The 16,024-nt window shown below is 38.2% G+C and overlaps 2 protein-coding genes across 3 annotated transcripts; one reads left to right on the forward strand and one right to left on the reverse strand.

Moving 5' to 3' along the window:
- The first annotated feature begins 1,086 nt into the window (after window positions 1-1,086).
- On the forward strand, window positions 1,087-8,919 carry Prim1 (DNA primase small subunit). 2 transcript variants are annotated; one of them, XM_074088038.1, is made up of 7 exons: window positions 1,087-1,338; window positions 1,422-1,678; window positions 1,799-1,968; window positions 2,263-2,461; window positions 3,867-4,077; window positions 6,547-6,886; window positions 8,712-8,919. In XM_074088038.1, exons 1-7 carry the CDS (start codon window positions 1,336-1,338, stop codon window positions 8,726-8,728), a joined length of 1,197 nt encoding a protein of 398 aa, XP_073944139.1. In that variant the 5' UTR covers window positions 1,087-1,335; the 3' UTR covers window positions 8,729-8,919. The 2 variants fall into 2 exon arrangements, with proteins under 2 accessions (XP_073944139.1, XP_073944138.1); XM_074088037.1 differs by having other exon boundaries at window positions 1,100-1,156.
- Window positions 8,684-14,107, reverse strand: Pef (penta-EF-hand domain containing protein peflin). Its single transcript, XM_074088041.1, has 3 exons — window positions 13,853-14,107; window positions 11,315-11,458; window positions 8,684-9,177 (listed from the first exon to the last, which is right to left on the reverse strand). Exons 1-3 carry the CDS (start codon window positions 14,007-14,009, stop codon window positions 8,954-8,956), a joined length of 525 nt encoding a protein of 174 aa, XP_073944142.1. The 5' UTR covers window positions 14,010-14,107; the 3' UTR covers window positions 8,684-8,953.
- Between the last annotated feature and the right edge of the window lie 1,917 nt (window positions 14,108-16,024).

Below are 16,024 nucleotides of genomic sequence, written 5' to 3' on the forward strand. Positions count from 1 at the left end.
CTTTGCGCTCACCTTCACGTGAGGTCTCATTTCATGACAGTGAGTTTTTTTTTAATATATAGGTCGGGTTAGCACAAAGAGTATAAGTACCTATAGAGGGTTAGCATCGTTTTGAAGGACGTCACTGACACAATACAACATGACGTGTCCATTGAGACCTTTGATTGAGACAAATTAAAACCAAAGACTGGGTTCTGCGAATGACCAAATGATGCTGGTAACACTACGCCTCGCCACTCACCACCAAGAGTTGCGCCAACACCAACACGGGCAAACCAACTATGTAGGTAAGGTAGTTGAACCAAAAGTTGAACTAAGAACTCGCGTATGAGGCGGGGCGTCGTCTTACATTTACTTGTTGGAAGAATTCTAGCTTTATTCTTATAATTATCTGAGAATATTAGTCCCGCAAACTCTTCTGATCTGTTTAATTATTTGAAATTAGAGACCTATCTGAGCAATGATTATATAGCGACTATACGTAGTATCCCTTAGTTTGTGTTGGTTTGATTTTAATTGTGATAGCGACACCACTTTACCATAAGTACCTACACTATTACTCTATCTAGGTAATAAAAGTATAAATTCGTTTATTTCTGATTACAAATAATACATTTCAAGTTATAAAATTACAATTAAAGTAATTATAACATCTTGTTATTCAACTATGCTGACAAAATTGTACAGTGTATTAAAGTAATAAATTAAACAAATATCATTCGTTTTTTCTCTATAACATTTGGAAACTTACTTAGTGATATCCTTCAAGCGAGGTCACCCTCACAATAACGTGATGAGGCAGACGCTTTATGCCATGAGCGTTAATAAGAATGTGCTAAACAAACTTGGTGTACTATAGAAAAAAAATAACTGCCAAACCAAATGTCACAGCAGTAGGGCTACTACGATTGTACGAAACTCGAAGCTCGAAGTTCGTGTCGTGCGGTCCCTCTGACACTTATACTATTTACTACGAGAGCGAGAGGGACGGTATGATACGAACTTCGAGTTTCATAGTTGTTGTTGTGTGTGTTGTTATTGTTTCGTAGTAGCTCCGCAGGTCACGTCACACTTGACAGTCAGTCGTCAGTCATACTCATAAATGTCATTTGTCATGTCAATACGTATTGAATTCCGTCTCGCGGTTTATTTGGCGGTATATTTTTATAATCTCAATCTCGTAGTTTCTTCCACCTATTGATTCAAGCAATTCCCTATTGTTTCTTTCCACACTCAGTATTCTGTGTATTCATAACAACGAATATAAGAAATACTAGAGAAATATACGAATTTGATCGTGAATTTTAGTGAGGCTACCGTTCATAGTTCTGTATAATGGTTACTAATGTTTTTTATCGTTTCTTTGTATTTTGCCAAGCTTTCTTCACACACGACTAAATATTTGTGGCATTCAATTACAGGTTGGTCAACATGATGAAAGCATGTTATCAGACATGCTGCCTGTTTACTACGCAAGGCTCTTTCCCCAGAGCGTGTTCTGTCGGTGGCTCTCGTGTGGAAGCAGTCCACAGCCTTTATCCCACAGAGAATTATCGTTTACGCTCGCTGACGATGTTTACTTGCGATATTTGTCAATTAGCAATCAGAAGGAGTTTCAAACATTACTACAGAAAAAATGTCCTTATAAGTTAGATATAGGAGCAGTATATAATACCAAGTGAGTACTGGAAACTTATTCTCAGAGAACTGCTTAATTTTGTTTCTTTATATACTCATCTATGTTCAGTCCTGAGGACATAAATATAAATCTTGTATTGTTTCTTTTTACCATTTTCAGACCTTCCATCGGTCGACATGATGCAGTGGTGCTCTCTAGAGAACTGGTATTTGATATTGATTTGACAGATTATGACGAAGTCAGGACCTGTTGCCAAGAGGCTACAGTTTGTGAGAAGTGCTGGAAGTTTATGGTTGTTGCTTGCGAAATAATAGATAAAGCTTTGAGAGGTAACTATCTTATATTCTATTAGATGATTATTTAAGTTAAGGTATTTAGAAGTATTTCACTAACTCTTACACATAAAGGGCAGTGCTATTGCTTGTTTAATGCCCACACTATGGCATAGTCTTTTCAACTACAAATTAACACCAAAGCAATGTGCAGGGTTCTTTTGATACATCCCCATAGTAATGATAAAGTAATGTAATATCTCCAATGTTATGTCCCCATAGTAATTTTAATTGGTTATCTAAATGTGGTTGGCATAGCATAGAAATTGTGAACCTGAATTTTCTGTTTAGATGATTTTGGATTTCAAAGTATTCTTTGGGTGTTCTCTGGAAGAAGAGGTATCCATTGTTGGGTATCAGACTTTGAGGCGAAGACCCTAGACAGTCCAGGCAGAGCTGCAGTAGCTGATTACTTGTGCCTTATCATGGGAGGTGATAACCAGAACAAGAAAGTTCACCTAGGAAGTGATAACTTGCACTCAAGCATAAGGTTGGTATTAATGTTTATCATCATCCCAGCCTATATACGTCCCACTGCTGGGCACAGGCCTCCTCTCAGAACAAGAGGGCTTGGGCTATAGTTCCCACACGGGCCCAGTGCATATTGGGAACTTCACACACACCATTGAATTGCTTCGCAGGTTTGTGCAGGTTTCCTCACAACACATTGTTTTCCTTCACCGCAAAGCTCGTGGTAAATTTCAAATGTAATTCTGCACATGAATTTCGAAAAACTCAGAGGTGCGAGCCGGGGTTTGAACTCACGACCCTCTGCATGAGAGGCGATAGGTCAAACCACTAGGCCACCACGGCTTTTTTAATGTTTATAATGTAAGCAATTATAAATTCTATAATTTTTATCCTCTAATTATTGACTTATTCCAATAACATTCTGACATACAAGTATTGCATGACTACAATTATTAATATTACTATTATTGTTATTGTTTTTTAATTGTTCTTTTCTATTTTGATTTTGTATTATTACCACAACTTTCATATAATTCTAAGATACCAATTATTGTTTTGAAATAAACATGATTCTATCAAAGAACAATAATTCTAAGATACCAATTATTGTTTTGAAAACTATCTCTCTTAAATATGCTGCGCCCTTCCGGGTTTCATTATGTTAGTGCTATATTGTACTTTTGACATGTGAATTGCATTTAATAAATAAATAAATAAGTTTTTTTTAAATACGGCTTTGTCCATCAGAGTATAAGTTTACTAGTGTCTAATGTATTTTGCTGTTAAATTGGTAAAAAAAATATAGAAAACAAAATTTGATAGGTAATGGTAGATCCACCTATTTATAATACAGAATTGCAGTTAGTTGGTTATTAAAAGGTAGTATTTAAATGCACATAAAAAAGTCCTTTTTTATCAAAAAAAAAAACCTAATTCACATCAAAATTACTGATTGCACAGCAAAATACTGCACTTAAAATATTACATAATAAACTGCAAGTTATATTTGTGGCGTACCGCTATTTATCATAAAGTAAAACATTTTATTGCACAGCTAATAATGAATAACGCACATCATACCTTGTTACCTTACTTGTTACTTTTTACATCAAATAAATTATATAACCAGCACTAGTAGGGGCCAAATTATTTCCTAAATAAATTAGGTTCTGGCGCTTCGCTGGCCGCTTCCGTCCGTTATTAAACTGTTATAACCTAACCTAAAAGTATGAATAGTAGTTGTATTACCTGTGTGACAACATACAAAGATGTCTCCCAAAAGCTTCCATCATTGTTCAAGATGTGAGACTGGAGGAGGTTTATTATACCTGTATGCTTTTCAGACACTACTACTAACTACTACTAATTTACTTATTTACTTTACTTACTAATTTATTAAAATTTGATTTTCATTTAATTTGCAGACGAGCATTAACTGTTATTGATAAATACTTTGAAGACATTGTTAGAGATCAGGACTTCTTTGCAACACCAGAAAAGTTACAGAATCTTTTAAAAATGATACCGGATGAAAATCTGCGATCACAAGTCCAGACAAATTTGGTCAAGAGTACAGCACCATCTCTGGAAAAATGGCACAGTTTTGTAAATCTCGTTGAAAGTTATTGCAAGGAAGTGAGTACAAATTATATTAAGGAAACTGCTTGAAAACATTTGTGTCAATTTATACAATACTGGCTATTTATTTTATTATATACAATTCATTTTAATTGGTGATCAGGTACCAATTTTTCTAACATAGTTATTCATAGCACTGCAGTCACATTATATTTGGAGATACATAGAACAAAACCTTTTTTCTGAGATAATTAAGTAAGATAAATCTCTGTTATATACCTGTTTTCTGTACTGCTTGCTATGTGTTGGTGTGCAATAAAGAGTTATTGTATTGTATAATTTTTACTGTTACCATACTAACGGTTTGGTCTCAGCTTACCTCTTTCAAAAGTTATTATTATGTACTAGCGTTTACCCGCGGCTTTGCACGCCTAAATCATTAGATACAGCAGTTGAATTGAAATTCCGGGATTTTTAAATTCTTGTGGGAATTCCCTAAAATTACATTGTGGTTTTCATTGACGTTATTATTATAACAACCATGCCAAATTTCATGACTCTAAACCCAGCGGTTGTTATTTCGAGATTTTATCCCAATCCCGTGGGAATATCGGGATAAAAATTAGCCTATGTGTTATTCCAGATGTCCAGCTATATATACATACATACCAAATTTCATGACTCTAAGCCCAGCCGTTGTTATTTCGAGATTTTATCCCTATCCCGTGGGAATATTGGGATAAAAAGTAGCCTTTGTGTTATTCCAGATGTCCAGCTATATACATACCAAATTACATGACTAAGCCCAGCGGTTATTATTTCAAGATTTTATCCCTATCCCGTGGGAGTATTGGGATAAAAAGTAGCCTATGTGTTATTTCAGATGTCCAGCTATCTACATACTTACCAAATTTCATGACTCTAAGCCCAGCGGTTGTTATTTCAAGATTTTATCCCTATCTGGTGGTAATATCGGGATAAAAAGTAGATTATGTGTTATTCCAGATGTCCAGCTATCTAAATGCTAAATTTCATGACTCTAAGGCACTCTAAGCCCAGCGGTTATTAGTTCGAGATTTTATCCCTATCCCGTGGGAATATCGGAATAAAAAGTACCTATCCCATGTTTTAATCCAGGTTATAAACTAACTTTTTGCCAAATTTCATCCAAATCCGTCCAGCTCAACTCACTCACAAACTTTCACATTTATAATATTATTAGTAGGATGAGTAATAATGTCACTGTGAAATGCAATAAAGTCATGAATATTCTCATAACATCAAAGATAAGGGTCTCCCCACATCTATCGACGCGGAATCGGCTATAGCCGGTAGAAAAAAGCTTTATGTGTACCTACGCAATATGAGCGTAAAACACGTCGACGTGGCGGCAAGCGTCGTCCCAGCCGATCCATGCCCTTTTAGCTCTTATTGCGTGGACTTAAGTGTTTTTTCATCGGCTTTTGCCGATTCCGCGTCGGTAGATGTGGGGAGACCCCTTACAGGGATTCCCCTTAGGTATCTACTTCACTTAAATAATTAAGTACCTGGGCTTACATACATAAAGAGAAACATGAAAATTAAGGTCCGACCGAGACTGCTTTTTTAATCTCGGCCAAGACCGAGACGCAAAAAATAAGTTCTTTTTTCTATATTATCATTTTATTATCTAAAAAAACCGCCGTTAGCCGTTATAATTTTCCTTGTAAATTTGATATACTTTCTATACCTCGACGAAGACGCGTGATTTTGACAAAATGTATATAGCTCTATTTGAATTAATCATCAGGTAAATCAAACTACAATCGTTATCGAAAAGAAATGAACGAGCTGTCACTCTCTCTTGTTACTCTTGTTAGCGGGTGTCAGTGGTAAGTACCACACGCGCGAGCCCGGGCGGGGCGACCAATCAAAATCCCAAAGAAAGCTCGTGCCACCGCGGTAAACCGCGCGCCAATATTTTAATTCAGAGCCGCCGTGGAGCTCGGTCGCGGCCGAGAATCTCGGCTGTTTTGGGCCGAGACCGAGATCTCGGGCCGAGATTTGTCGAAACCGAGACCGAGATCTCGGTCGGACTTTAATGAAAATACTATGCCATGTTTGTCAGTGATTTGAACCATAGACCTTCGAGTTTGCTATTCCAGCACTATTACGCTGAACCACCACACTGGTGACAGACTTATTGAAATTACCAATCTTATTGGGTGTGAAATTTAGTCTCAAGAAAAAGACACAAAAACTTGAACTTAAGTATAAGACCAAGCTAGCTACATAGTTCCTCCCCGAAAGAAAATGTTCCGAAATAAGTAATGCTCGTTTAAAGAAAGATCTAGAACAATATACCAGTAGTAATTAATTAAACAGTGAAGTTGCGTGAGACTTCATCATATGCAATTCAACTTTGGATGTTTATATAATTTTTCAGCTCCTGATTATACATATAAAACCATTGTGCATAAAAAAAGATTTGCATTTATCTTGTTATGTTGTGAAACATTTATTAAAATATTCTACTTTCTTTTTCAGAATGGGAGTGTAGGTCGAAAATTGAAGTATCTACTGGAAGAAATTAAAATACAACTTTGCTATCCAAGACTAGATGTGAATGTTACAAAGGGATTCAATCACTTACTAAAGTCACCTTTCAGTATACATCCAAAAACGGGGAAGGTATCAGTTGTGTTCCATCCCAATAATGTGAAGAGCTTCAACCTGGATGAAGTTCCCACACTAAACTGCTTGCTTGATGATAGTTCTCCAAGTCATGGTCAGCACCAAGCCAATATGAGAACAGCTGTTAAAACATTTCAAGAAGTTGTGTTTTCTTTGGAGAAGTCAGAAGCAATAAGAAGGAGAAATGACACAAGTGAGTTGATATCATTAAAGTTTTTGAGTACTCAATCTATCCATTTAGACCGGAAGATGGTGACACAAAATATTAGGTCATTTTTGCAGGTGGTAGGACCTTGTGCAAGGTCCGCCCGGATTGCTACCACCATCTTGCTCGCTAATCCTGCCGTGAAGCAGCAGTGCTTGCACTGTTGTGTTTCGGCGTGGAGAGTAAGACAGCCGGTGAAATTACTGGCACTTGAGGTATCCCATCTTAGGCCTCTAGGTTGGCAACGCATCTGCAATACCCCTGGTGTTGCAGATGTTTATGGGCGGCGGTCATCTCTTACCATCAGGAGATCCACTTGCTCGTTTGCCATCCAGACGAATAAAAAAAAAATGTTTGTACCAGTATGGCGGTTCTTCAGGGGTCTAATTACGGAATGACAAAAAAGGAAGTGATGGTCATAGCGCTGGTACCGGCGGCCCAATCGCGTGGGCGTTAATCGAAACGTGTCGGATATATAACGAGTGATGAACGATTTGTTCCACAAAAAGCCTTGTATTTTCCGATAGTCGATAAAAAAAGATGTAGTCGGTAGCGTAATGCCATATTTCTCCGGTGTGATTTACAGCCCGCCATATCGACGCGAATACATTAATATAAAAAAAAAACAATTCAACCATTTGTACCAGGCTAATTTTTGCGCAGCTAATCATCGTCGAGTAGCCATTCACGGAAATCACCTTGCCATACTTTTCCGACGGTTCCCAATGGCCACTATACCGCCGCAAAGGAGTAATTTTTTTTTTGCAAAACGATTTGTGCCAGCCTAAAATGTCACATTTTATGAAATACTTTCCAAAAATCCAATTGCAATACTGGTACAAATCGTTTTGCGAAAAAAAAAAATACTCCTTTGCGGCGGTATGGCGGCCATTTGGAACCGCCAGAAAAGAATAGTATGTTGTATTTCGTGAATGGCTACTCGACGATGATTAGCTGTGCAAAAAGTAGCCTGGAACAAATGGTTGAATTGTTTTTTTTTTAATTAATGTATTCGGTAAGTCACACCGGAGAAGTATGGCATTACACTATCACCTACTTCTTTTTTATCGACTATCGAAAAATACAAGCATTTTTGTGGAACAAATCGTTCGACACTCGTTATTTATCCGACACGTTCAATTAACGCCCACGCGATTGGGCCGCCGGTACCAGCGCTATGACCATCATTTTCTTTTTGGTCATTGCGTAATTAGACCCCTGAAGAACCGCCATACTGGTACAAATGACCTAATATTTTGGGTCACCATCTCCCGGTCTAATTGACAAGATTCCATATTTCTAAGACTATAATTTGATTCGATCTCTGTATTCTGTTTGGAAAGAGAAAGACGCTGATATTTTTAAAACTTCGCGACGATTATTAGTTTTTTTTTTTTAATATGTTCTTATTCTAAAAGGGCATACAAAACTACCACACAATAGATCCATTACTTTTGTCTAGTCTCTATTGAAAAAAAAAAAGATCACGTAAATCTGACGTAGACGTTGTCAAAATTCTGACAGCTCCCTTTTCTGGTGAAAAAGGCAAAGATAACATAACTATTCTGTGGTAGTGTTGGCAAATTCAGATATATTTTCTCAATTTTTTGTATTTTTTTAAATATGGAGAAATAAATTATAATAAATATTTTCCCATGTTCAGGAGCCAAAACTCTTTCGATTCCTGTAATTTACAGTGTTAAAAAAATAAATCTTGTCAATTGTAACTCTCATTTCTACTGATTATCCCACACTCTTACTTATCAAGGAAATAAAACAATAACATAATCAAAATAATTTATTTTATTTGCAGGTTCACTGGATTTCTGAGCTGGAATTTCTTTTATGCCTATTGTTTAGTCGAAGTCAAAGCTCGTGTAGCTTAGTAAGCCTCCAAGCATAAGAGTGTCATGCCATTATGGTGAAACTGAAGTTTTGTATGGTAACTGAATGAGATCAGTATTTCCTCCACACAATTTTTATATTTGTGCTTGCCTTAATAAAAGCATGTGATAAGTTAATCTGTTTGTCATTCTTGAAATTCCTTATGTAATACTAAATTGAGCAGCTCAGGGCTACCGTCAAGAAGTCTTCAAAACCGATGGTGACTGTCCCGTTTTGCTGCGTATCGCGCGCTCTAAATGCTTCTGTAAAACGCTGTATTTGCACACAGAGTACTATAAACTCGTCCACAGAGACTTTCCCTTCCTTTGGATCACAGCGTTTACTCAAAAAGTTAATGAAGTCTGGTGAGAAGCGGAAACCCATTTGTGATAAAGCTGAAACAACAAAATTGTATGTAGAGAATAAGTTGGGCAAAAAAATGTAAATAAATCTATCCTACAACTCACCCGCACCACTTGTGATATACATTTGCTTATTGGGCGTTTTCGTGTACAGATGTATTTCTCAAAAAGTTGTCCCGTTATCGTCATGAAATTGACAAGAAATCAGTTTTGTCAAGAAATTATTAACCCTAAGGACGAGATCATAAAAAATAAACTACATACGACATCCAAAATTTCTTGACGTTAGGAAAACGTCACGAAATCTTGTGAGGAAAAAATCGTAATTTTGTAACGACATCAAAAACTTTCTATTGGATCCAACAACAAAGATTATCTGACTTTTTATCACTTTTACCACAAGGTTTTGTATATATGTTGACGAGAGCGGAGAGGAGAGATGAGATGATGATGGATGGAATGAGGTTACTTCTGTCTCGCCGTCAGGTTGCGTTCATAATGTAGGGTAATTGAGTGAGAGCTTCAATAAGAACTTCTTTTGGAATGCAGGTCTTTTCTTTTATTTCAACAACCAATAATAATTACATCACAGAACCAATCATAGTATGTAAGGTTAGCATCAAAAGTACCTGGTTACTTTTTTACTCTGTCACATTAACACATTTATCAATCTTGTATGGCGCTAAGTACGTGGCTGTAAAACGACAATGTACAAAAGTAACCCGCAACTTTTGATGCTGACTGTACAGAGCTAATCGACAGACATTAGCCAGGTGTTGTCGTCCCTACAGTCCGAAGTAGAATGACGCTCCGGCCAACGAGCCCATCCACGTGCACCGTAACCGGCCGTTACGCCACACAGCTATCTCAATATTGTAATAGTCAATTGACATCCCATAAATCAGGCTTGATTGTTGTTATCCACGACATATATTTAAAAACAATATTACAGTATAATCTCACTAATCCGGCACTATTAAAAACCAGAGGGTGTCGGATTATTGGAATGTTCGAATTACTGGATTATAGAGAAAAAATCATAATGAATAAAATAAAATTTCATAGAGAAAATACTCTCACTTCAAAAATACGTATGCACGTGCACGTGATAAGTTTTGAGGTTAGACTGCTAGACGAGACGACGACGCAGCGACCGGATAGGCTCAGAGGGGCGAGGGAGGCGTGGGCGGGGGGTGCGGGAATATTGGATGTGCCGGATTAGTGAGATTATACTGTACTTATTTTTTGTGGTGACGCCAGTCTGGTTTCTTTTTTAATAAGTGGACAACTGAAAAATTGAAAAATGGACAACTTTTTGAGAAACAGTCAGGTCCCTTCCTTTTTTTTTTAATTTTGGAAAAAATATGGCGTTATATTTCGATAGTTTAAAAAAGTTACAGTTTTGTTACGTTTTTTCAGCAGTGCTACTACGAAACTCAAAGTTCGTGTCGTGCGGTCCCTCTGACACTTATACTGTTTAATACGAGAGCGAGAGGGACTAAGTATCGGAATCGATTGTGCTCTTGATTCTGAGTAGGAATAGCCATATCAATTTTTACCAAAATTGAAAAAAAAGGACACGAAAATGCCCTAATCAAATCGTGTATGCACACATCACTTGTCAAAAAGTCGGCATTTCGTCACTACTTTGAAAAAATCTCGTATCTCAAATCAATACGTCAACAAAATTGACCTTTGAAATAATGTTCGTAAAGTTCAATTAGAAAAGTATCAATTTTGAGATACGAGCTTTTTCAAAGTAGTGACGACTTTCAGCAGTGTCTTGTATTTATTCATGAAGGTAGAAAAGCCGTGGTGTGTTACTAGTGGCTTAGCCAGCCACGGGTAAGGCCTCTCACTCAAGACGATGTCGCATAACTCCGAATCTTGGCTTGCAGGATGCTGCGCCCGCGCCGGTTTCGGCCGCTTGCCTCTTCCAGTTTTGCGGAATTTACGTACGAAAATTCATTTCAAATTCACCGTAACATTTCCGGTGAAGAAAAACATCGTGAAGTTCCCAATTCACACTAGACCCGCGTGGGAACTACAGCCCCTACAGTATCATATTTTGAGACATTAGTCTATGTCCAACTGTGAGTTGTATACTAAGATGATGAAGATACCGAATGCTTCGCATGATTCGTTTACTATTGATAAACTGATATCTTACCTTTAGTTAATTCTGACTCATCTATCTGCCCAGATTGATCTAGATCATAGGTCTTGAAGACTGTTAACCATTGGTTGACGTAAGTGTACAACTTATCAAATTCTTCTACATTTATGTGGCCGGAACGATCTTTATCGAACATCCCTGAAAAATAAATAAAACGAGGTACAGTCAACGTCATAAATAAGTGATCACTTTTGTACCCGGGCGACCTAGCTTTGCTCGGGCTAAAACGCGTTTTCCCAGAGATAAGACCAAGCTAGATCGATTTTTCATCCCCGAAAACCCCTACATACTAAATTTCATTGAAATCGTTGGCGCCGTTTCCCAGATCCGGCCCCGAAACTATACATATATACAAGAATTGCTCGTTTAAAAGGTACTTATTAGCATGTATTACATACACACATGAAGTACCTACGCAACGCTTTAGTGGGAGGGAACCGATCTATTTTTAATTGTTTCTGGACATAATAGAGTACAAAAAACAGGCCAATAGCGTGTCATACACGCCCAGGATAGGGTTCCTTGGCCATTACGAAAAAAAAAAACAAATAATAATTTTCTAAGGATTTCGTATTGTGTACTGAATCTTCCAAGTTTAGGTATATTTTGTACCTTAGGCTGCTATTTACCCTTAAACTACTAATAATTCTCAAGCAATCTTAGCCGCTACAATTTTCCTTGTAAATTTGATATTATTTTAGTAAAGGTAGTCCCCGAAAATACAAACTGAGACATGGATGCACAGAAAAACCAGAAAAAGAGACCAGCACTGGGAATCGAACCCAGGTCCTCAGCATGCCGCGCTGCGTGCACCACCACCGCTGGACAGGAGTCTAGACACTAATTTCTTCTATGCACACATATCTCAGGTTGCTTTTTTCCACTACGCTACTTAAGCAGCAGCACTAGCGACATCGATGTTTCGCTCTCATCGAGAGACGTCACATTCTTTTGAAACTAACCGCACACCCAGACTAACGTTTGGTTTTTTGTAGTCTTTTTGTATTTTTATTTCAACTCCAAATTTGTTACTTTTACGGGTATCCCGTAAAACTATATCGAAAATACAAACTGAGACATGGATGCACAGAAAAACCAGAAAGAGACCAGCGCTGGGAATCGAACCCCGGTTCGATATGGTTTCACGGGACACCCGTAAAAGTAAACGAATTTGGAGTTGAAATAAAAAATACAAAGACTAAAAAAAAACAATCATAATTTGATTGCTTAGTAGCGACATTTCTTGTCTGGGTGAGCGGTTAGTTCCAAAAGAATGTGTGTGAGCTGCTGCTTAAGTAGCGTAGTGGAAAAAGCAACCGGAGATATGTGTGCATAGGAGAAATTCGTGTCTAGGCTCCTGTCCAGCGGTGGTGTAGGGGTTACAGCACGCAGCACGGATTGCTGAGGACCTGGGTTCGATTCCCAGCGCTGGTCTCTTTTTCTGGTATTTCTGGGCATCCATGTCTCAGTTTATACTTTCGATATGGTTTCACGGGATACCCGTTAAAGTAACGAATTTGGAGTTGAAATAAAAAATACAAAAAGACTCCTAAAAACCAATCATATTTACTACCATTCTGATTTTTTTCAAATTTTTCCACCGATCAGTTTAGATTTTAGAGGGGGGATTTCAATGAAAATTTGCACTTTAAAGTTGAATATTTCGCAAACGGATCACTGAATAGAAAATTTGTCTTAGCAACCCTCCAATGGTTTTAAAATACCTATCCAACGACACCCTACAATATAGGGTTAGTCGAGAAAAAACAATCACCCCCACTTTACGTCTATTTTTTTTTATTGTACCACTGTCGGCGTGACTGATATGTATATTTATGTCAAATTACAACTTTCTAGTACTTACGGTCTCTGATCTTATCCGCGGACAGACATGGCGAAACTATAAGGGTTCCTAGTTGATTACGGAACTCTATAAAACGGGTAGCATTTCCAAGTAAACATGTAAGTAGAAATGTATGTACCTATGTGGTCGATAAATCGCCGGAGCTTGTTTTGTCTTATATGTATGCACTCATTTAGTAAGAAACAATAGATCATCAATTTTCTTTTCTCAAACATGACATGAAATATTGACGTTGTGTTACAAATAATAGGCCGAGAAGTATCGCGCTGCAGGCGCTGCGGCTCAGCTGCGTGCGCGCGGTCACTCTAGCGGCCTGCAAAGAGATTTCATACAACTTTGCAGGCCGCTGGCCGGCAATGCGACCGTCTTTTGTTTCATTCAACGCGCTGTGCGACACGGCGCACGCCCACACCCAGCACCACCGCCCGCAGCCGCCCGCCACCTGCCAGTAGCCAGCGCGACACGCGCGCACGCAACAGGGCGAACAGACTAGTGTCCCGCCAGCTTGTTTTTTTTTTTTATTTTTTTTTATTTCATGTCATGTTTGAGAAAAGCACTATACAAGCCTCGGCCGGACCGTGGGGTTGTTGGCCTCGCATCCCTATCCGTCTATATCTGCTTGGCCGGCAACCCCCTACTTCCCGGCCTCTACAGTAATGTACTATTACCAATCATCAAACTGCAAGCGGTATGCGAGAAAGTTTTTCCTTGTGCGTTCACCAGCGCTGACTTGAGTTCGTCAGCGGTGATGAACCCTGATTGGTCTTTGTCGACTGCGCGGAACCATTGTTGTACTTGAGGCGAGATGCCACCCCCGGCCCCCATCGACGGGTAGGGGCCATGGCCCACCTCCAACTGGCCCGGTGGCGGTTGCCCGTAACCCGGTTGTTGGCCGTAATTAGGCTGGAAATAAAATAAACAAAACCATATTACATAATAGCCAGACTATGTTTCAGGCGCTGTGCGTGTAGCTCAAGATTTTGAGCGGGGCGAGCGAGTGGTGACATATAAATATAATTGTGGTTCCTTTTTACAGTGCGGCGTGAGGTCTTCGAGATATAGGTAGGTATATATATTTATTAACTGTATATGAGTATCTGCGCAATTAGTACCTTGTCACTCTAACATCATTGAAGTAATTAACTAAATAAGAAGCTAAAGCGAGTAGTCGACGATAACTGGGATAAAAATCTATTCTTCAAATAGAGAGGCCGTATTGTTTGTTTACCGCACGGGTTCCTGCGATTCTATCTTACGATTATGATTCCGAGTGGGTTATACAATAAGGCCTGATTTACTTCTCAATTAATATTGGATGGCTTATATATAACGCCGCGGCAAGACAAGAGGGGTGCGATAACGTCATGCGCCGTGGAAATCCAACTGTCTGTGTTTTGTGAACTGAATTAGTACATAGCTACTTAAAAAAAAAAGTACCCCAGTATTATCAAGACTGCAATAAATTGAATTTGGGGTTGCTGCAGAGAATCTCACCGGCAACCACAAAATTTAATTTAAGAATTTTCATGTAGATAGAAGTTATTTATGGCTAGTTAAATTATCTAATTGTCATTGTCACCAGGGCGCGAGCACTTCCATCGCAGCCAACTGCTCAAAGCAGTTTGGTTTTTACCTAGGTTTACCATAGATGTGTGTGTTGTATACCTTATGTCATGTACAAAGTTTCGTATTAATTCAGGATGTTAGGATGTTTTGAAGTAAGAAAAGAACCTAACATTGATTAATCGCAAAGAGATTAATCGGCTGCAATAGAAGTGCTCGCGTCCTGGTGACAATTTACAAAATGTATGAAATATTTTATAGTATAAAAACTGCGAAAGTATATAAAATGCTAATAAATCATTTAACTAGCCACAACTAACTTATCAATGGGGTTTCCAGGGAGCATGACGTGGTGCGACATAGTAAAAATGGAAAATACTTTTAAAGTCAAACCTATTTATTGTTTTAATTATAAAGTATAAATAGTTGCCCTATGCTAACATCTTATATACATTGTATAAACAATACAAAATCGCTAGTTGCAACTTCATCCAAAATCGCATCTATGCAATAATGAACAGCAATATAAAATTATTGACAGTAAAGGCCATTCAATCACATTCATTGTTCGCTATGAGTAGGTACATTTTACAATTATGGTGGTTTGCGTAGCCGGGGTATAATCTGCCGCATTCAGTTGCCCATTTAAAGTAATATAGTATACACATTGACAACCTTAATACAAAGGCAGCATATCATATTGCTTTATTATAGTTTATACTAAACTGCTATCTGTTCAACATGGACTCTATATATTTTTTATTCATTTCGTACCTATAGACAGGCACATGCATACAATTAGTTTCAACATTTACATAAAAGTTCATGACTTACAGGTAAAAAATGCGGATAAAACTCGGTCAAAGGCCAAGACAGAGTGGTAATCTCGTCTCGACCTATGTATGTCCCAGGTAGGGCATAGGCCTTCTCTTAGAATGAGAGGCCTTGGGCTTATATTTCCCACGCGGGCCAGAAGCTGCAGACAGGTACTTCCCACACCATTGAATGCAGGTTTCCTCAGGATTTTTATTTCTCCTTAATGTTCATGGTAAATAAAAAAAACGTAATTTCGCACATGTACTCCCAATAACCCGGAGGTGCATGCGAGCCCGGGTTCGAACCCAATACCCACTGCTTGAGAAGCCATCCATGTCATAACACTCGGTTTCTACAACTGCAATTTAATTTCAAAGACAAGGGTATACCCAGTGGTAAAAAAATGTTTGAAAAACTTTAGTTTATTCAATAAGTAAAATAGTACCACCGTCTTGCTCGCT

The sequence above is a fragment of the Choristoneura fumiferana genome, chromosome 5 (genome assembly GCF_025370935.1).
Source record: "Choristoneura fumiferana chromosome 5, NRCan_CFum_1, whole genome shotgun sequence".
NCBI lineage: Eukaryota > Metazoa > Arthropoda > Insecta > Lepidoptera > Tortricidae > Choristoneura > Choristoneura fumiferana.